Here is a 22,499-nt window from a genome sequence, read left to right as displayed (position 1 = left end):
TAAATTATGATTGGTAATTGTGTAATGTAAATGGAAATCGGCTTGTATGTGTGTTTTGGAGTATATTCATGTTAATCGGATGTTATGTCATTGATTCGGGTATTAGAATTGATCGGCTTTGAGGTTGTTATGTCCTAGGGTTTGATCCGATTGATTGTTGATGGGAAAGTTATTGTTCATGCTATGATTTTATTAGGGTTTATGTGAATTGGTTGTAACAACCTGGTTTGATCGATGATTTGCTAGAATAGAAACTGTTAATTGATTATTGTAAACTTGGAAACTTTGAATGATTGTAACCGATTGCTTGATTAATAGAATGTTTAAACTGATCGCACATGTCCTACTCGATCGCACAAGATCAGGTCATGTAAGACCTGATCTGTACGCACAAGATTCCTGGTCGCACAAGGAGTCCGGTCGCACAAGGCACCCACAGTCGCACAAGATTACTGGACCGCACAAGTTGTTGTGTTACTTAACTGTTGGGCCGGGTATATATATTGGGCCGGATTAGCTTCAATCGTACAAGGGTTCACGGATCGCACAAGTCACTTGTAGGTTATTTAATTGGGCCGAGAATGTGTTATTGATCCGTTATGATAATTGGGCCGGGATATGTTGGATCACACAACATGTTGTGGATCGCACAACATGTTGGGCCGAGTACTATTGGGCTTAGACATTTAAATCGCACGAGCTGAATGTATTGTTTGACTGTTAAAATGCTGCCATGATCTATACGTGCTCGTAACGTGTTAACTTGTGTGAAACCTATGTGCTATGCTTGAGTCAAAACCTGACTTGTATGGTAACCCTGTTAGGACGTGGTTGACCACTCTTAGTTCAAGAAACCTTTTGTGTATCTGCCGAGCAAACCAAGGTGAGTTCACACAGCCAAGGCATGGGGTTCCCAGGGTGGGAATGGGATTTGGATGATTTATTTGTACATACTTAGTTAATAGAACCTAATGATATGTTCCTCGGGTGAGGAAGAGTAATGATAAGATACGGCTAGACTAGTATACCAATTAAACTGATCTTCGCACACACGCCAGGGGTTGGCCGCGATATTATAACTAATCATTCGTACACATGCCTAGGAAGGCCGCGAACTATACATACTAAAACTTCGCACACATGCCAGGGTGGCCACGATACAAATATACATAGTCTAGGATATTTGGGAATATTTCCCCTAACCTTCGCATACATGCCGAGAGGGCCGCGATGGAAACTAATACGAGACATGACTTAACGAACGAACATAATGCTACTCATACTGTTACAATTACTGAACTGTACACTGTGAACTCGCTCAACTAGTTGTTGACTCTCTGTTGCATGCCTTGCAGGACCTTAGGTACATATGGAGCTTGCACAGGGAGGAGCAGGTCGTTGTGGGACATGGATCGTGGATGCCATGTTAACATTTAAACCTTGAACTTATGATTTACATTGGGTTTACATACTTATGCTTCCGCTACTCAAATTATGTTTTGTTTGGTTTGAACATCAATTGTATTGAATTGGGTTTTACGAACTACTTTATTTATTATACACTATGTTCGATATGATTGGTGGCTTGATCCTGGTCATGTCACGCCTCCAAGCGGTGGTACTCCGCGGGGTGGATTTTGGGGGTGTGACACGTAACGGGTAACCAAACGAATCATATACAGGTCTTAATTATTATTATGCTTAAAATATGTTAATACATCAGTAGGATGTTAACATATATGCCCAAAAAGTAATTTAAACCAAGTTAAGTCTCATAAGGGCAATTTGGTAATTTTAATGCTTATAAAAGGGTTTAAATATTAATCTGAGTTTCAGGTCTGATATGATCAGTAAAAATATGTATTTTTATAAGTTATATCAGTAGAGTATTGCATATATGTGAAATTTATCTTATATAACCAAACTATGCAACGTAGGGGCATTTTGGTAATTTCACATAAGCTTAAGGGCCAAAATTAGAATTCTGAGTTAGAAACTTTGGCTTACTGTTTAATTGTATAAACTAACTTAAAACATCAGTAGGTAATAAGTTTTATATGCCAAAAATAGTTTTAACTCATACTATGCGCTTAAAACGCTTTAAAAGTTGGTTTTAAGCAAATTTTTGGGTTAAAATAGGAGATCTGAGTTTTTGATCAGTTTATAAAGTTTAAAATATTTCATTTATCATATAAAATCAGTAGCAAAAGGTTTGGTATCAAAATGTTATGTAAAACTCATTTTATGTATGAAAACGGGTAAAACCGACAATTACCGAATTAAAGCTATAACCCTATGTTATGCTCAGCCTAAAAATAAATAAAAATCCTCAAAAATCCCAAAATATTATTTTACATCAGTAGGTAAAAAGTTTGGTATCAAAAATTGGGTTTAGATAGGCTTTATGTTAATTACGCCATTTAATTAATATAAAGCTTCTTAATTACGATATTGAGCATAACTCCTAATCTAGACCTCAAACAGATGTCAAATTTTCGGGACAAGTCTAAATATCAGTAGCAAAGGCTTTTGTCCACTCACATTGCTAAAAATCTTATTTGTGTGTCAAAAGGGCATTTATGGCATTTTTAAGCATATTAACGATCAAGTGCATATAATTCAAACTACTAAGTAATGTGGTCCTAATGGAATCTTAAAACATAGGAGAATTAAGCTTGAACGGGTTAGAACTGAAAGTCAAAGCAAAAGTCAAGCTTTTGCGACTTTCGGTTATAAACTGACCTTAGACTGTTAATTGTCGAGTTAGGACTGATAAAACATGTTCTAATATTAATTACCAAGTCATTAGAATGTTAAAATATAATTTAGAACTTCTGTTTTATTAATTTAAATTCTTTTCAAGCATTTTGTCCAGTTTGACTTTTTGTCAAACTAGTTTGACCCGACAATTAACTAGTCAAACGAGATAATTAGGTGGTGCCCTTTTAAGGGTTAATCACCTACCTTAATATGGTTCCATAACCACTTTCGTTTTGATCAGTGGTTGGACCATATGTGATTAAACTGAAAGTTAAATCTAAATTACGACAAGTTTGACTTTTCGGTAATTAAGCTAATTAAAACGACTAAGCAAGTAATTAAACGCTTACTAATGGTCCTAGCTGTCTTTTCTACACTTGTAAGTCTTCTCCTTATTGATTGCAAGCTCCAGAAGTGAGTGTTTAGAAAGTTGTTGCAAATGTGAGTTCTTGAACTCATGAACTAAGTCCTTTATATACTAATTTGCAAGCTCTAGGATCATTCACATCTGTTATGGGAGTCCCTAGGATCACCCCAGGTGTCCTAGTGGGTTAAATAAACCGACATACAGCCCCTAGAGTCGATACTATTGAGGTTGAGGCGGTGTAACAACTTAAACCCGCACCTGTCATGATTTTTCTGAGCTGGGCGGTTCTACGCGGCCCGTGTAGACATGTTTAAGGTCTTACGCGGCCCGCCTGAACCCGGGAAACAGGTTAAACAAGTTTTAAACTTGTCCAAATCAGCCCCTGGCCATTTAAAACCTTATTTAACCTCATTGTTGACATGCAAGGCCCTTGTAGTTAGTTTGTTGAGGCTTAAGGATGTATAAACTAACTTTGTTAGGTTCGGGATCGTTAAATATCACTATAAATGCAAGTTTCGTCAAGTTGACACTTATAGCCCAAAGTCTTGAAAACATGCTTAACGATCTCGAAACCACGTGAAATTTTTATCACTTATTCTTGGGAGTATATTTGAATATTTCGAAGCTTCCGTTTCCTTAAAAGGTCACTCAGAGGTCAGAATTAACATGTTGACACGTTTAACCCTTGTAGCTTTATAATCTTCCGATTATTTTCACAAACGGCTTCTTATATCTAATTGATCACTTGTTTAAGGATATATTCTTCACGTTTGCTCATTCAGAGGCCTAAGTTTGGCATGTTGACACTTTTAGTCCCTCTGTATACATAGTTTCACTGTTTGTCAACTTTAGTCCTTCAAACTCAATCTTTCACATATTTAGAGTTTAGGACACGTGTCTATACATAATTGGACACGTTTTTACGTGGTGTTACACGACAGTTGCCGAACACGGCTCCGTGCTCGCTGGGCACGGCCCCGTGGGTGGCTAAAAAACTGGAATTTTTTTTGTGCACGTGTGATTGACATGTTTCCTGAAACTTGGTTTAGAAATCTTATCGATTTTTTAATCTTTCCCGAAGTCCATTACCTACAAGACATGATGTTAGTATGCAAACCATCGTTTGATTATTCTTCGACCGCTTGCAGCGAGATCTCTTCCTCTTTATCCTCAAGGAATCCTTGGTAAAGCTTAAGCCGTTGTCCGTTGACTTTGAATGGAATTCCATTTCGAGATTTAATTTCAGTTGCACCGTGTGGAAAAATATGGGTGATAGAAAAAGGTCCCGACCACCTAGACTTTAATTTCCCGGGAAATATTCTACTAACACTAAACACACTTGGGCAAATGCACCCATCGTAAGCGTAGTACAGCGTTGGTAAGATACCGAGGTCGTCCAAGGACACAAGAGCTTATAGTACCGGTTTATCCTCAACGTCTAATCAATCTAAATTTTTTGAGAAAAGGTTTTAAACATGAAAATAAAAACTAAAAATGCAGAAATAAAAATAAAATAAAATAAACAGATAGACAAGATGAATCACTTGGATCCGATTCGCCTTTAATGTATCCTTTGATGATTTTTGCACTTTCGGACTTTTTAAGAGATTATCTTAGTTATAGTAGTAGGCCCCTCTTTTGAAGGTGACGTTACCCTCAACCCAGTAGTTTAAGTCAGCAAGGATACAATCCCAAAGGGTCGGAATATTGAAAGATAATTAATTAAATTATTAATGCGAAAAGTGGTAAGCCCCTCTTTTGAAGGTGATGTTACCCTTGGCTAAGTGGTTTGAGTCAGGAGTTATACAATCCCATGTAGCCGGTTTAATGTATTAATAGTTGTTTACATATGAGGGGTTCAAGCCATTTGCACCCCTGCCATCCAATACCAGTGGGTATTGAAGGAGGTCCTAGTAAGCTTGAACCAGATCCTTGCAGGATCTATAACTGAACAAGGCAAGAACCTTACTAAACCATTTCCTTAACCCCCGACCAGGAACCCAACATATCTCTATATAGACCGTAGAGACATGAATGATGCAATCTTTTACTTTATATAGACAGTAAAGTAACGCCAAGACACCACGGACAAATGATGAAGAAAATTCACCTTCAACATAAGAAACTAGTTATTAAAGTCATTAATAGAAAACCAAATAAAAAGTGCCGAAAGATTAAAAATTAAAAGTAATATATAAAAGACTTGTCTTCACCAAGTGATGTAAGAGGCTTAACCAAACATGGCCTTTGATTGGCAAGAACTGTTACTATCAATCTTGGATCCCGAGACTACTACACACCCTAAAGATGGATGATGGATGTAAAAGTGTGTATCGATTGTATTTCTGAATCAATGAAAACAATTACAATGATCCCTTTATATAGGGATTAACCCTAGCACTAAATATGGCAACACAAATCAATACAAAAATATAATACAATCACTAATATATGGTAACCAAAATCTTGGGCACAAATCTCGGCTAATACTCCCCCGCAGTTTGAGCGATCCTTGGGCAAACGGTCAAACTGGATCTAAAGGATTGAAAAAGTTGCCAAGACAATCCTTTTGTAAAAATATCCGCGTATTGATACGGAGCAGGAACATGGGAGACTCGTACGTGTCCTAAGCGGACCTTTTCGCGGACAAAATGGATATCGATTTCGATGTGTTTCGTACGCTGATGCTGCACAGGATTATCAGACAAGTACACCACGGAAACATTATCACAAAAAACGACCGAAGCCCGTATGAGAGGGACATGTAGCTCAAGCAGTAAGTTGTGTAACCAAGTGACCTCAGCAACTGCATTCGCAACCCCGCGGTATTTAGCCTCCGCGCTAGAACGTGAAACTGTAGGTTGACGCTTAGAGGACCAAGAAAGCAAATTATTCCCAAGAAACACACAATATGTAAGGTCCGCTTTTCCGTAATAAAATAAACTACTTATAATAATAATTTAAAGACATCAACATACCAAAAACTTAATACATAACGAAATCCTTACCAAAATTGGGCATGACCCGTTCGTAAAACGAGCATGTCCCCTGTTTTTAAGTTATTAAACTAACGACAATCTACGACCCAATTAACTTTAAACTTCCCAAAACGAAGACAACAAGTTTTTAAGTGTATGACTTCTAACAAGATTAAACAAATTAACAAGACATAGACCCAAAAAGTGTGCATATATCTAGCGGAAGCGCTTGGTATAATAAAGCATGGACACGTGCTCGCTCCATATCTCCAATTCGCCTAAAGTGGAGTTTTACCTACATTAACAACCAAATTTTAAAAGGTTAGTTATCACACTAGTTAAATCATAATTCTTTCGTTTTAACTTCATACATACAAGAACTTTCATTCTTTTACGCATACGACTACCCAAATAATTGGGTTTGGCATAAACACTCTCATAGAGAGTTAAGCATACACATTCGACCCGTTTAAGTGGGTTTGGCATAAACACTCTCATTGAGAGTTAAGCATACACATTCGACCCGTTTAAGTGGGTTTGGCATAAACACTCTCATAGAGAGTTAAGCATACACATTCGACCCGTTTAAGTGGGTTTGGCATAAACACTCTCATTGAGAGTTAAGCATACACATTCGACCCGTTTAAGTGGGTTTGGCATAAACACTCTCATAGAGAGTTAAGCATACACATTCGACCCGTTTAAGTGGGTTTGGCATAAACACTCTCATAGAGAGTTAAGCATACACATTCGACCCGTTTAAGTGGGTTTGGCATAAACACTCTCATTGAGAGTTAAGCATACACATTCATTCTTTTATTTAGTATCCCAATATTTCATTCCATTATCTCGCAAATTACACATATTTATTCTTTCAAGCATTTCATCAAACACTTGGCGGGTTTCGCGTTTGTGGGACATTAAGTACAAACTTTCAAAGCATAATTCCTACTAGTTCATTTCAATATTTATCAACAACAATCAAGTTCATAATATTCTCTTGTCCTACATAATTTTTGTTTAAGATTCAAGTACTACTACATCATCGTATATCAAATTTACACATGATTACTACTAATTTTTCCATCATTCTACACCTCTAATAATTCATATCAAATGGGTTATGCAATTAGCTTTTCAAATGATCGAATTCACGCATGAATACACATGATTCTTGTTCTATAGCAAAGACCTAACTCCAATCTACACAATTACTTGTATCAATTCGAGATTGGGGTCATAACCCACTTCCTACAAGTCATGATTTTCAAGAAATTGAACTTACCTTTTCAAAATCGAGCTTAGATAGGTGTAGATTCGAGTTCATGCAGTTGATTATCTTCTAATTTTCTACCCAATTTGGTTGAATTTGGTGAACAAGGGTTTCACCCTTGGTTCCCTGCTTTGATCGATCCCCAGTACCCAAAAATGGGTGTTTTCTCATTTTTTTCCATTTTTGTTTATTATAAAAACCCTTTAATTCTCTACTTACACATTAAACCCTCCACTTTGAAAGAGAGTATACTTTAGGCTTTTCTCATTATCCTACTAGTATTTGAAACATTTACATTTACATGGTTAAACCTTTAATAAATTTAGCTTTATGTCTAACGGTCATTTTTGGGGTGTTACAAGTCTACCCCCCTTAAAGGAGGTTTCGTCCCCGAAACCTTTCTCATTCCAACTAGACCACTTCTACTCTTACTTTTTATCTATTCATTCACGACTCTTAATACAACATAGATGCATTCGGGATCTTGGCCAGAGTTTCATTCTTGCATAAACGTATTTGTACGCATTGTCCCTCCGTTCTTAAATCAAGTAAATTACTTTCATAATCACATATAAGTCAGAATCTGATCCAGAGCTCTTATTAGTGTCGTTTTCACTTTATAATGCTAGTTCCTAGCACACATCATCACTGGCAGTTCGTTCATTGAAGTTTATTCAGAATGTATACTATTAGTCGTACAAGCTTATGCTTACGACTTGTTTCTATCTTTCTAAATAAGCATAACGTATTCATACATTTACTAATATAAATAAATCGATTTATTTCATTCTGCACACGAATCATGCACGATATGATTCATTATTGTAATCATGAGCAAACCCTATTATCCCATTAATAACGTTCTTCTAATTACTTTCTTGTTCATAGGAGGGCTGAGCATAACATCTTACGTATACTATAAACATTTCATGACTTAGTGGTCCTAATACAAAGCTACCCACTTCCTAATTACTTTTTCATACTTAATATGAGTATAAAGCATCATTCTACGGTTACTACCGTCGCTTGAACTAATTACAGTTTGATTTTAGCCTCAAATTTAATCCTTTGCACACTTTATTATTAGCTCCTTGCGTAAACTACTTATGATACAACTAGGTATGTTGTGTATGAGCACCATACGAGCGTTTAACCAATTCAGCTCAAACTTTCATTTAAGGCCTTTAGACCTCCCTCTTAACGACATTCATACCTTCTCACGCTGACCATTACAGGTCGATCTTTGTATACCATACCATAATTATTCTACCATTCATTTTGTTCATACTTACAATTAAATCTATAGATTCTTAATCATTAATCAAGAATTAAACATTTTACTAACCTCGCCTTCAATGCATAAGTCAGTTATCCGTGTGCCGGATTGATCCGCTTCTTTATATGTACCTCCCGTACCAGAATTGGTCTCATTCATTCATAAAATATGCTCCCACTCGTGAGCATCCTTCCACTAGCTTCATTACTATCATCTCACGAAGAATTTCATTATATTTATCTATGAATAAATTGTTAGCACATAACTTTTCATAATTGCACCCTACATGGTATTTGTTCGCCTATTGGCTCTTTCACAATTTTCTTACGTACATGCTAAAACATTTCTTACATTCCATTTCTTACATACTATCCTTTCATTTTATTGGTTATTTCGTCAACTTTCACAGTTTGACCTTTCACGATCAGACTAACGCCCCCTTACCTATTGTGGTTGCATCGAGGTACACGTTCGTATCTTATACTTGCATAATTGCAAGGACTTCATTTATTTCGTTTGACTTTTCGGAAGTCCAATTGTAAAATACATTCTTACATATGGGTATCAGTTATCCTATTCTGACACATCATTCTCTAGTCGAGCCCTAAGCTCTTATTAAAAATATAATCTTTTTATACGTACCTGGCGCGGGTCAAAATCCTTGACTCGTTATTTATACTTTGCGATGGTTAATGTTTTCCAAACTGTGACAATGCATGCCCATACATTATGCTCACCTATAAGTAATAAACTTGACAAGCCGAACATTAAATACCGGGTTCAAATGGCGATCGCCATTTGACCCGTATAACTTATTTGCGTTTGGTACTTACTTTTTATTCTCACTTGTTCAATCCGTCTTCACTTACGGATTCGAACTTTTAATTACTTACCTTTCATTCTTACCAGTTTGAATTCATTTCTCAGATTCTAGCATTTTCATCTGTACCTTTCGTTCTTCTGTCGTATCCTTTACCATGTCATTTCTTACGTAATACTTCTAGCAATTGTAAGTAATTATGATTTACTGTCTTCTACAATTTGACATTTTAAAATTAATCACACTTAGTACTTATTGTATCTAAGTATTGTTGTACGCGTTGTACTTACTTTCAATTCGAATCATTTTTACAAAATGTCTTTAGCTAACATCCCGACTAATATTCTTTCCATACCTTTCATCAACATTGCCAAGTTTTCATTCCCGTCTTAGAATTTCTCAACTAAAATTTATGACCGATTTACCCTTATAATGAGGTCTTATCGGTTTAACATTATGCCAACAATTTCAACAAAACGTACCATAACATTTCTAATTTATTTATACATTTCACTTTGATTTCGAATATGCAAACATGTATACACCTTCATGTAGATATATTTGAAGTGATTGCAAAATCACTTACCTTTAGTGTTCAGGTTCATATTTGCCTCATTGCTTCCTCTTACCCCGTTTACCATCCATACTTGAATCAACTGACGAGATTTCCATCCTTGCATATTGTTACATTCGTAACTTTATTAGCTTATGTGAGCATATGTACAACTATTCATTTTCTTTCTATTCATACGTTAATTGACCTTCGTTAGTCAAATTTCGTATAAACGAGACATTTATTAATAGCTATCTCATTTCAAATCCATACTACTAATCTATCATTAAGCATAACACGTAAATCACTTAATACATAATACATTAACTCTTTACTTTAGTATTTGTGTCTGATGACCATTTCATGATATCCCTATACTGTTGACTTTTAGATAGTCAACTGTCTTGCTTACACACTTCAAACTTTTGAACATGTAATCATCTAAATATGATAGACTGTAATATTAATATTCCTCGCATTTCATACATACAATTTACGTAATCCCCCAAACGATACACATATATGCATTCACTTTCACGTACTTTCACATGCTAATGGCTAATGCTTCATGATTCTACAAATAGCAAATTTCATTCGAAGCAACTATATAACATAATTTCAACATATCCTTTACTAATAAGCTCGTATGATTCACTTTTAGCACATATTCGCCTCTTTATCATACTAAAGCAAATCATTATATACGCATAAGTATCACACCATTCCAAACACGGGGTACTAACCTCTAATGCATAATTCTGATCAAAGCATACATTTATCCGAATTCTCATACGAATTCCATCTAACTCACATTCTTCAATTTATTTTCACCATTAATCCCATTATTCATCATCATTTTTTTTTTCATTTTTTTTTTTTGTTCATTTATTAACAAATCAGGCTCCTTCACATATTCAAGTACTTTAGTCTACATTTACTTCCTTCATTATTCATTATCACACGTTTCCAACTTTATTTTATACATTCGTCATCCATTTCATGCCATTCCATACGTTGCATTCGACTTTTCTAAATTTTACTTTATCGCTAATGGTCTACGTAACTCTACATAACTTATTATATCTTTTAATTACTTGACAAGAACATAAAACGGGCATTTCTGAGAAGTACGGGAACTTAAATTATAATTCACAAGCTTTCCATATAACACATAATTCGACCTTTGATTACAACATTTGTAATCATGCATTTCAAGTTTCTAATTCTCTACGTTCCATCATTTATTTCGTGTCGTTCTTTTTCACACCATTACATGCCTTTCATTATATAATGGTTCATTAGTCTGCGTTTACTTAATTCACATTCTTACATTTCAATTTTTGATCTTTTAAATTTCATAACTCTTATCTTGTCATTTGATTCATCACTTTCGACTCTTTCGAATCCATTCCATCGTAACCACTAATTGTGGTTACATACATCTATTAGGCCTTATATGGACCCTACATAATCATTAAATAGGCTTTCGGATAACCCGGTAACTCTAAATGTGAAAAACAAAATTTTTCAGCAGATTGCCTTTACACAACCCGTCGGCGACGCCCAAGGACCCCGTCGGCGACGGGCCCTGTAAAGTGGCGTCGGCCACACTTCCCGTAAGCAGTCGAATAAGGCGTCGGCTCAAAATAGGGGGGCGTCGGCGACGGCCAGAATCCCGTCGGCGACGGCCTCCCATTTGCTGAATTCGCTGCAGACTTGATTTAGGCCTTTTTAATCATTTTTCGGGTCGGTTCCAGCCCTACAGCCCCTGGAATTCATCGTTTCGCCCTCTGTAATTATTCCTTCATATACTTAACTTAACTTAACTTTATTTCTCAAGCACATTACATATACTTGCATTCATCAAGAACTTAAATTGTTACCTCGTTGGCGATCTTGGAGCGAGCACACCTTCGAATGAGCCGTCGGTTTGAGTTCAAGCATCGTGTCAAAAGCTCGAATCCCTCAAACCTAGGCTCTGATACCAACTTGTAAGGTCCGCTTTTCCGTAATAAAATAAACTACTTATAATAATAATTTAAAGACATCAACATACCAAAAACTTAATACATAACGAAATCCTTACCAAAATTGGGCATGACCCGTTCGTAAAACGAGCATGTCCCCTGTTTTTAAGTTATTAAACTAACGACAATCTACGACCCAATTAACTTTAAACTTCCCAAAACGAAGACAACAAGTTTTTAAGTGTATGACTTCTAACAAGATTAAACAAATTAACAAGACATGGACCCAAAAAGTGTGCATATATCTAGCGGAAGCGCTTGGTATAATAAAGCATGGACACGTGCTCGCTCCATATCTCCAATTCGCCTAAAGTGGAGTTTTACCTACATTAACAACCAAATTTTAAAAGGTTAGTTATCACACTAGTTAAATCATAATTCTTTCGTTTTAACTTCATACATACAAGAACTTTCATTCTTTTACGCATACGACTACCCAAATAATTGGGTTTGGCATAAACACTCTCATAGAGAGTTAAGCATACACATTCGACCCGTTTAAGTGGGTTTGGCATAAACACTCTCATTGAGAGTTAAGCATACACATTCGACCCGTTTAAGTGGGTTTGGCATAAACACTCTCATAGAGAGTTAAGCATACACATTCGACCCGTTTAAGTGGGTTTGGCATAAACACTCTCATAGAGAGTTAAGCATACACATTCGACCCGTTTAAGTGGGTTTGGCATAAACACTCTCATTGAGAGTTAAGCATACACATTCATTCTTTTATTTAGTATCCCAATATTTCATTCCATTATCTCGCAAATTACACATATTTATTCTTTCAAGCATTTCATCAAACACTTGGCGGGTTTCGCGTTTGTGGGACATTAAGTACAAACTTTCAAAGCATAATTCCTACTAGTTCATTTCAATATTTATCAACAACAATCAAGTTCATAATATTCTCTTGTCCTACATAATTTTTGTTTAAGATTCAAGTACTACTACATCATCGTATATCAAATTTACACATGATTACTACTAATTTTTCCATCATTCTACACCTCTAATAATTCATATCAAATGGGTTATGCAATTAGCTTTTCAAATGATCGAATTCACGCATGAATACACATGATTCTTGTTCTATAGCAAAGACCTAACTCCAATCTACACAATTACTTGTATCAATTCGAGATTGGGGTCATAACCCACTTCCTACAAGTCATGATTTTCAAGAAATTGAACTTACCTTTTCAAAATCGAGCTTAGATAGGTGTAGATTCGAGTTCATGCAGTTGATTATCTTCTAATTTTCTACCCAATTTGGTTGAATTTGGTGAACAAGGGTTTCACCCTTGGTTCCCTGCTTTGATCGATCCCCAGTACCCAAAAATGGGTGTTTTCTCATTTTTTTCCATTTTTGTTTATTATAAAAACCCTTTAATTCTCTACTTACACATTAAACCCTCCACTTTGAAAGAGAGTATACTTTAGGCTTTTCTCATTATCCTACTAGTATTTGAAACATTTACATTTACATGGTTAAACCTTTAATAAATTTAGCTTTATGTCTAACGGTCATTTTTGGGGTGTTACACAATAGCCACTCGTAGATCGACGGGAATCTGGGCACCCGCCCTAGTCAGCATCAGAGTAGGCAACCAAGGAGTGTGTAGTGGATTTTATCATGCGAATGCCAAAGTCCAAAGTCCCCTGAGTGTATCGAAGAATCCGCTTCATGAAAGCATAATGGGGATCATAAGGCTCATGCATAAATAAACAGAGCTGTTGTACTGCATAAGATATGTCCGGACGGGTAAAAGTGAGGTACTGAAGGGCACCTGCGAGACTGCGGTAAAGAGTGGGATCATGAAACAGAGGACCATCCGTAGCACTTAATTTAGAAGAGAGATCAACCGGAGTGGCACAAGGCTTACAAGATGTCATGTTGGCCCGAGAGAGAATGTCCTTGGCATACTGTGTCTGATCCAAAAATAAGCCATTCGAGTGGCGTGTGACCCTAATGCCCAAGAAGTGAGGTAATTGACCCAGGTCAGACATAGCAAACTCGCGTGAGAGTGTCTTTATGATGTGGTGTAGTAACGTGTCAGAGGATGCGGTGAGGAGAATATCATCAAGGTATAACAAAAGATACGCAATATCATGGCCGCTACTGTATATAAAAAGAGAGTTGTCACACGCGCTACTCTTAAACCCGTGTGATAAGATATAGTTTGCAAAACGTGTGTACCAAGCACGTGGTGCCTGTTTAAGCCCATATAAAGATTTCTTTAATCTGCAAACAAAACCTGGAAATCTCTGATCAACGAACCCAGGTGGCTGATGCATAAAAACAGTTTCGTTAAGGTGGCCATGTAAAAAGGCGTTCTTGACATCCAACTGATGGATGGGCCATGATTTAGAAACAGCAAGAGATAACATAGTGCGAATCGTGGCAGGTTTTACAACCGGACTAAAAGTGTCCTCACAGGCAATGCCCACGGTTTGAGATTTCCCATTAACAACTAATCTCGCTTTATACCTCTCCAGCGAGCCATCTGATTTAAACTTGTGGCGAAAGAGCCACATACATCTAATGACATGTCTATCAACTGGCCGAGGGACCAAATCCCACGTCTCATTTTCCTGTAAAGCAGTAAATTCAGCCTGCATGCCGCGCAGCCAGTTCGGGTCGGCGAAGGCCTGTTGGTAGTTTTTAGGGACGGGAGATAGGTTATTGGTGTTAAGGGAATAGAAGGGTGGCTTTAGGCTACCGGTTTTTGATCTAGTGGCCATCGGGTGAGAGGGTGGTGGGTGGGCCGATGGTTGTGAGACAGCCGTGGGCTGCTGGGATGGTGGGGCAGAGGTCGTTGGGGCAAAGGTAGTGGGGGGTTGTGGTGGGGTTGGTGTATTGGTAGTGGGTGTTTGGGCCGTAGGGATGGTGGTGGTTACAGGTGGTGGTTGGGTTGGTCTTGGGTGGCGTGTGTAGGTATAAGGAAAAGGTGATGTGGTAGTGGGCCGAGGGTCATTGTTTGGAGGTGACCGTGGGCTTGTGGGGCCCAAAGGACGGGAAAAGGTGAATCCGGGAGGAGGAGAGTCATCTAGGAAATTATAGGAGGTTGAGGGTGTAGGAATGGTATAGGGGAAAACGGTTTCATCGAAGGTAACATGCCGGGAGATGGAAACCTTCCCGGTTGTGGGGTCAAAGCAACGGTACCCACGAAAATCTGGTGGGTAACCAAGGAATATGCACCGGACGGACCATTGATGAAGTTTGTGAGGTTGGGTCACGGACGTGTTCGGATAGCAGGCGCATCCGAACACCCTAAGGTGGTCATATGTAGGGTGGCGGAGGTAGAGGGCATAGGTGGGAGTGTAAAATTTAAGTCGTTTGGTTGGAAGAATATTATGGAGATAGGCTGCGGTGTGAAGAGCTTCGACCCAAAAACTGGGAGGTAGGTGGGAATGGATAAGGAGAGCGCGAATGATGTCGTTTAGACGACGGATCATACGCTCGGCATGGCCGTTTTGGGAAGAGGTTTGAGGACAGGAGAAACGAAACAACAGACCGTGTTGGTTGGCAAAGGTTTTAAAGGCGTTGTTGTCAAATTCACCACCAAGGTCACATTGGAAGGTTTTGATTTGTCTGTTAAATTGGGTGGCAATTAGGCGGTGAAACTTAATGAATGTAGAAAAAGTTTCAGATTTAAATTTTAATGGGTACACCCAGATAAAATGTGAAAAATTGTTAATCAAAACCATATAGTATTTATAACCGGATTGGCTTAACACAGGGGAAGTCCAAAGATCACAATGAATTATATCAAAAGGGGAAAAAGTAAAAGAATTTGATGCATAAAACGGTAAACGTTTGCTATTAGAAAGCTGACAAGAGTGACAAATATTAGATAATTTGGTCTTATTACAAGAAAAATAAAAAGGAAAATGACGACTAAGGACATCCAAGACTTGAGCGCCGGGGTGGCCCAAACGATCATGCCATGGAAGAGATGTGGAAGTAATAAAGGCAGCTTGTGGTAGCAGTTCTGGTGGTGTGACTGGATAGAGGTCCCCGGTGCTATTGTGGCGGGAAAGTAGACGCCCAGTTTTAAGGTCCTTCAAAGAAAAACCAAAGGGGTCAAATTCAATGGAAACATTGTTATCACGAGTAAATCGTCTAACAGAGATTAGCTTTTTAATAATTTGAGGGCAGTAAAGGATATTGGGTAGGATGTAGGTACGGTTGGGTAAGGTTAAATAGCCTGTTCCAGACCCTTGAATGGGCAAGGACGCGCCATTACCGACCAATATTTTACTGCAAATAGGAAAAGAGTTAGGGATTTTGATCATACCTTGTTCATCAGTGGAGTGTGAGGATGCTCCAGTATCCATGATTTTGTTCGGGTCATAGTTGGGCTGCATTGTGGAGAAAGCTGCATTCAAATCTGATGGGCACAAGGGATTAAAGGCTGTGGGCTGGTTGGTAGTATAATGGGCCTGAGGTGTGAAACCGGGTGGGTAAGGGGCCAAAGGGTATTGGATTGGGCTGTAAGTAGGTTGGGTCAGATTTGGCTGTTGGGCTGGTGTGTAAAGGGCTGCTGGTGTTTGGGTTGTGGGCTGAGAATATGGGTTAGTGGGCTGAAGTGTGGGTTGGGTTGGGTATGGGGAAGGTGGAGTGTTCCACCAAGCCCATTGTGGGTAGGAAATATTAGTAGGGGCCCAACCTGGTGACGAGGTGGTGTTTCCACGGCCAGAGCCGCGTCCACGATTTCCCCGTCCCCGGCCACGTCCTCAGCCACGAGGACAATTAGAATACGGCTGTGGTGATGGGTTGTAGATTTGAGAGCCAGTCGAAGGGTTGTAGGGTTGGGACGGCTGTTGTTGTGGGGCGGTGGCAACATGGACAGAATGGGTGTTCTTTTGACGAGCTTCTTGTCTAATAACTTCATCCTCCAACATACTTCTAGCCAGATCCCAATCAGCATTGTTGGCATTGATAAGGGCGGCGGTCGTGTCATACTCCGCGGGCAGCCCCCAAACAAGCTGGAGCACCAACCGTTCTTCAGTAACCGGGTGGTCCACATCTTCTAACTGATTTGCAAGATCTTTAAGGCGTTCACAGTATTCATCCAGGTTCGAACAGGAAGCCAAAGTCAGATTGCAGAATTTAGTTTCAAGTGCTCCAGCCCTTGCCTTCTTATTACTGAGGTATATCTTCTCCAGTTTTAGCCAGGCCTGACGAGCAGTAGTTGTGTTATCCATGACCCGGGGCAGTAGGTTATCAGAAACAGTGTTGAGTATCCATTGAAGAACCAAAGCGTCAAGTTCTTTCCAGGACTGATACTCGGGTGCGGTTTCAATCGGTGGTGAGGTATTATCAATGTGATCAAGCACTTGATAGGCGACCGCATGAAGGCGAAATAATTTAACCCAAGAGGTATACGTGACCTTAGTACCATCAAGGGTACGTATCTTGGATTGAACGTTTGTGACAGAATATGCAGGGTGCAGGTTCTTGGCTGTTTTATCGGAAGAGGACTGGAGTTCCTCTTTTCTGCCGTCGTCTGTCATAGGTTGCTAGGGTTTATGAAAAAAAAGGAAAGAAAGCTGTCGAAACAGCAGAAAACAAAGAAAGGGAAGAAGGTAATCAGAACCTAGTGCTCTTATACCATAAAAGTGTGTATCGATTGTATTTCTGAATCAATGAAAACAATTACAATGATCCCTTTATATAGGGATTAACCCTAGCACTAAATATGGCAACACAAATCAATACATAAATATAATACAATCACTAATATATGGTAACCAAAATCTTGGGCACAAATCTCGGCTAATAGGATGATGGTGGTGGGTGTTGGTGGTGTAGTGGTGGTGGAGTGGTAGCAAAGTGAGAGAGTAGTGGTTTGCCAAGGGATGCCTTTGAAGTGAGCCAAGCATCCCTATTTATAGCCTGCACAGAGCCCTGGCCACGGCCCCGTTTCCAGTGGGCACGCCCCCGTGGCCAGCCTTTTCTCTTCCTTCATTAAATGCATTTGTCAGCAGAGGGCCCCACACGGCCCCGTGTCCAGTGGGCACGACCCTGGGGTTAGAATCGTATCTGTACTATCAAGATTTTGTAAGATTCTGCTTATCTTAGCGTTGACCACACCCCGTGTCGAGCTGGGCACGCCCCCGTGGTTGGCGTAGAATCTTCTACAGCTTTGTCTTTTCTGCAGGCTCCTGACCACGCCCCCGTGTCCAGTGGGCACGACCCCGTGGTCAGTCTTCTGTTGACTTGTTTTTGCTTTGGAGATGCTGCCGAGGGGTCGGGCATGTCACGTTTATTCCTTTTCTTTGTATTTATGTTGGTTTTGGCTGTATATTTGTTCCTTTTACTCTTTTAAGCTCATTTGGTCCTGTAAATTTAAAAGGAAGATAAAAACACACTTTTTTCAACATTAGTACTAAAAAAAGGGTTAGTTTTATGCCTCATTTGATGTAATTTATATGTTACATTTTGCATACATCAACCATGCGTGGACGTGCCACGTGTACTCGCGCGCGGATGCGTTTGACTGCCACGCCATGCGCCTCGTACTCGTGTGCCTGCATGCCACATCACCAACCACCTGTTCCTTGCAACCCTTGTACTCCACCACGCGCACGTGGTCAAAAATACAAAGGCGGATCTCAAGCGGGTCACGGCGATGCGAGCGTGCGAAGTGAAAATTGCGCCATCAAAGCGCCACAATGCGCCTCATCGCCCACGCCACGCGCGCGTGTGCGAGTTAGGGTGCTCCGCACCCTTCGCGAGTACACTTAGTGTGTGCTTCAATGAAACAATAAGGATGAAGAGTTCCCACTTAAATAACCTTTTAAGTTTCATCTCTCCTCCTATGTGGGACAAGGTGCCACTTTCCCACTTTTTTCAGCATTCAATGTTTCAAAGACCAAACTTTGAGCATCGATATCTCATTTATCTTAGTTCCGTTTAAGACGTGGTTTAGTTCGTTGCGAAGCTCTTCCAACATAGAACATAAACCCACAAATAAATATATAAAACCCGCTCATTTTCTTATATTTATTTCTAGTCCAAAATAGGAAAAAATCATTTTCCTATATTTGTGAAAAACGCTATTTGTAACACCCTAGTTATTTTATATGTAAATACCACAATTAGATGTGTAGTTAGGACCACACATATTATATAAATGCGGGTTTATTTAAAACTTTTACAAATTATAAATTATTCTACATAACGTGATCGAAGTTCGTTGTTTAAAATTTACAACGTGGCGAAGTGCGGAAGCATGTAACTGTATCGTGTTCGGTTCATCGTTGAGCTTGATCGTCTTCCGGCTTCCACAAGTACCTACATTTCATAAAAACATGAAATGCTTTAGTCATACGGGATTTAAAACGTATCTAAACAAGTCCGGGAAACAAAACTGATCAAAATACATTTTGTACAGGGTCCACCGTAAATTACGGTGGACACCGTAATTTACGGTAGTCCTTGTTTTGATTTGTTTCCATCGTAATTCAGGAGTGTTTCACCGTAAACCATTTCAGGTCCACCGTAAATTACGGTGGCACCGTAATTTACGGTGGCACCGTAATCCCACCTTTCCATTTTGCCGTAATTTGACACGAAATCTTTCGTATCTTTCAAACCGCTTATCCGTTTGACCTACCGTTTCTTCCCACATGTTTGTAATTTAATTCTCCATTATATGGAGTTAAGATCTGACATCCGGATTAAATAAAATTGAGACTTTTAAGCCTTCGGCTTATTATCTTTTCAACAATTTTCGACCCGACTATGTGATTATCAAACAAACATGTTTGTTTGACCACCATTCATCATGAACCCTTAAATTCTAATATTGTCAATCATATTAAGTACTGAACACGGGTTTCTACACAATTATTTACCCGTTTTCGTTTAAAATCTTATTTTGACCCGTTAAGGGTATTTACGACCATTTTAGCACGGACGGTGCTCATTTCTCATGTACCTCATAGTTCCACCAATTTGTTATTAGCTAGTCTTCCACCACAACTATGAATGTGGTGGATTTAACGAAATGGACTATTTATTTCGAGTTTAATTCTACGGATGTGTTATTTTTGCGGCAACACACAATTTAAGCATTTAACTCTTGAAAGTTTATGTCTACAACTTTCATGCGCGTCTAAAGGTTACAAGATCGTAAGATAAGTTCCTAAACAACCTTTATAAGTTGTTTGCTCAATTTACCCTTCAAGGGCATTTTAGTCGACATTAGCCCCTCATTTACTACGAGGGGCTTTCATTACTTATTTGACCAAGTTTGTATGTTAACTATAATCGTATGCATACGTACCTGGCTAGGGTCAACATATAGACCCAATTTATACCTTGCTTTTATCATCACACTTAACGTGGGCGAAATTAACTGAATCGCTAATCGCTCCTGTTAACACAAGACTTGACAATCGCATTAGTCGATATTGTCAAATAGTGTTATCACCACCATTTGACCCGTTCGGCCTATATGCCCAACGTTGCCTATTAAATCAAAAACATGGTTTTTGACTTCTAATTCATACATCCATCCCGTCCCGGATTTCATTACCAAATCCCCTTTTTGCCATAAACATGGTTTTTAATCATCTTTATATGTTCCGACTCGTATCAATCACGTCGGAAATCCATATTTTCAATATTAGCATTATTGCATCTATAACGTATAGAATGAACAAGTAATCTACACAATTATGTAAGTTTCACTTACCTTGCATCCGAGCTACGCCTTTCTTCCATGCTTGCCTTGTTTGACCCGCTTTCACTCCAAGCTTCCACCTAGCTTGTGACGCGTCAAACTATCATCATCGTTTTCAAGGTGGTTAGTTTAATCATACTCTAATACGATTATTCCACCTTATGTATTTCATATCAAAATTGCTATTTATCGTATTATAGGTCAGTTTGACCTTTTTAATAGTCAAATGCCCATTAGTATACTAATTTGCATTTTCGAGTTGTCAACTAGTTTTAGCACTCATTAACTACTCGGTAGGCGTTATCTTTACCTCCGTTTTAGCCAAAGTTCTAATCGCGTTTAACACATTTAGAACTCTCTTTAATCACTTTTTGCATAATAGTCGAAACATCACAACTAGGTGTTTTAACTACAAAATTCTAGTTTCGAGCCTTCTTTGAGGCATTTCAACGAACACCTTAAGGGCAGAATTTTACATGTTTATTTATCATGTCTCTAGCTTATCTCTTACCCCAAATTTCACATAAATCAACCATCTTACAAAGTGGTTAACTTCTATAATTTCTGAATTCACTTCAAAATCGTCAATTTACACTAGATCAACAATCTATTTCCTAGTGTTCATCATGTTAACATAAAACCCACTTATCACAATATAGGGTAATTACCAATTCCCTAGTTTTGACAACAATTCATCAATTTTTCTACTAGGGTTTGTTTCTACACCAAGATATAATCACAATAACACTCATAGATTCAAGATTCATTCCAGAATTTCGATTATGATTGTTCATCATAATCTCAAGGTATCACCAAATCATATATTTCAACATACCTTGTAATCCCCATGATTAGGTGATCACGAATTTGTGTTCATGCAGTGATTTGGCTCTTGATTTGGGCTTCAATTTGATCAAGTTGTGGAAGTTAGGGTTTGAGCTCCCTGAGCTTTCTCCTGGTCGACCTCACACACGCACACACTAGGTGTGGTGTGTTTTTATTTTTGTTTTTAGTAAATAAACCTTATTTCCAATTATCCAACTTTGGTCCTTCATGTTTCGTTAGTTATTAAGTTGATTATAACCTACTTATTTACAATCCATATTCCCTTTTATTAACCGGGTCAAGCATTCCTAGTTAGCTTAGCGGGTTCGAGAATATTTATGACTAAGTTTAATTTAGGTCCCGTTAACTCGGGCCTTCTAAGCTTTTATTTCCTAAAAGCTTTTATTGACTTTTTGTTTAATATTAGGATTAATTATTTAAATCCTAATATTTACCGGTTAAATTTTACCACTAACGGTATTTTACCCACTCTTTTGTATTAACGAGGTTTAATTACTAAACCCGTTTTCGGGGTGTTACAAGTCTACCCCCCTTAAAGAGGTTTGGTCCTCGAAACCTTTTCTTACATAGTTCATTGTGTTCTAAACTCAATGCGTTTTGACTTGAGTAATTTCTTAAGCATTACTCATACTCTAACCAATTGTTAGTATTACCAGAAAAATTATGGTAATGTCTTTCTGGTTACAGAACCTCTACGTACCTGATACGACATAATGTGACTTGAAATAACGTAATTCCGTTATTTTTACTTGTTTAGTTAACTTAGCGATTTCCATCGCTTTTAGATATTATCGAACTCTTGGTGAATCCGTTACCTTGACCCGTTTAAAGGTCTTTAGTGAAGTCTTTCACTTTTAGCAACAATTTCTTCTGTTTTCAGAATTCATTTATTCGGTTTAGTTA

General features: G+C 38.4%; 1 protein-coding gene and 3 long non-coding RNA genes across 4 annotated transcripts; all 4 read right to left on the bottom strand.

The window, feature by feature from the left end:
- Positions 1–6,102: 6,102 nt before the first annotated feature.
- LOC110917988 lies at positions 6,103–7,529 on the bottom strand. The gene is made up of 2 exons (XR_002580994.2): positions 7,391–7,529; positions 6,103–6,400 (listed from the first exon to the last, which is right to left on the bottom strand). It is a non-coding gene; the product is annotated as an uncharacterized LOC110917988 (long non-coding RNA).
- A 4,551-nt stretch (positions 7,530–12,080) lies between these two features.
- LOC110917793 lies at positions 12,081–13,391 on the bottom strand. The gene is made up of 2 exons (XR_002580856.2): positions 13,253–13,391; positions 12,081–12,378 (listed from the first exon to the last, which is right to left on the bottom strand). It is a non-coding gene; the product is annotated as an uncharacterized LOC110917793 (long non-coding RNA).
- Positions 13,392–16,794: 3,403 nt separating this feature from the next.
- On the bottom strand, positions 16,795–17,574 carry LOC110919077. The gene has a single exon (XM_022163355.1). It carries the CDS (start codon positions 17,572–17,574, stop codon positions 16,795–16,797), a length of 780 nt encoding a protein of 259 aa, XP_022019047.1.
- A 2,538-nt stretch (positions 17,575–20,112) lies between these two features.
- Positions 20,113–21,882, bottom strand: LOC110916490. Its single transcript, XR_002579801.2, has 2 exons — positions 21,586–21,882; positions 20,113–20,850 (listed from the first exon to the last, which is right to left on the bottom strand). It is a non-coding gene; the product is annotated as an uncharacterized LOC110916490 (long non-coding RNA).
- Positions 21,883–22,499: the final 617 nt, after the last annotated feature.

Source organism: Helianthus annuus, chromosome 3, assembly GCF_002127325.2.
Source record: "Helianthus annuus cultivar XRQ/B chromosome 3, HanXRQr2.0-SUNRISE, whole genome shotgun sequence".
NCBI lineage: Eukaryota > Viridiplantae > Streptophyta > Magnoliopsida > Asterales > Asteraceae > Helianthus > Helianthus annuus.
The sequence above is the reverse complement of the archived record's forward strand: the minus strand, read 5'-3'. Positions and strand labels throughout refer to the sequence as shown.

Excerpts from the sequence above, each read along its gene's own strand:
- LOC110919077 (XM_022163355.1), bottom strand. The coding sequence starts at position 17,574 with ATGACAGACGACGGCAGAAAAGAGGAACTCCAGTCCTCTTCCGATAAA.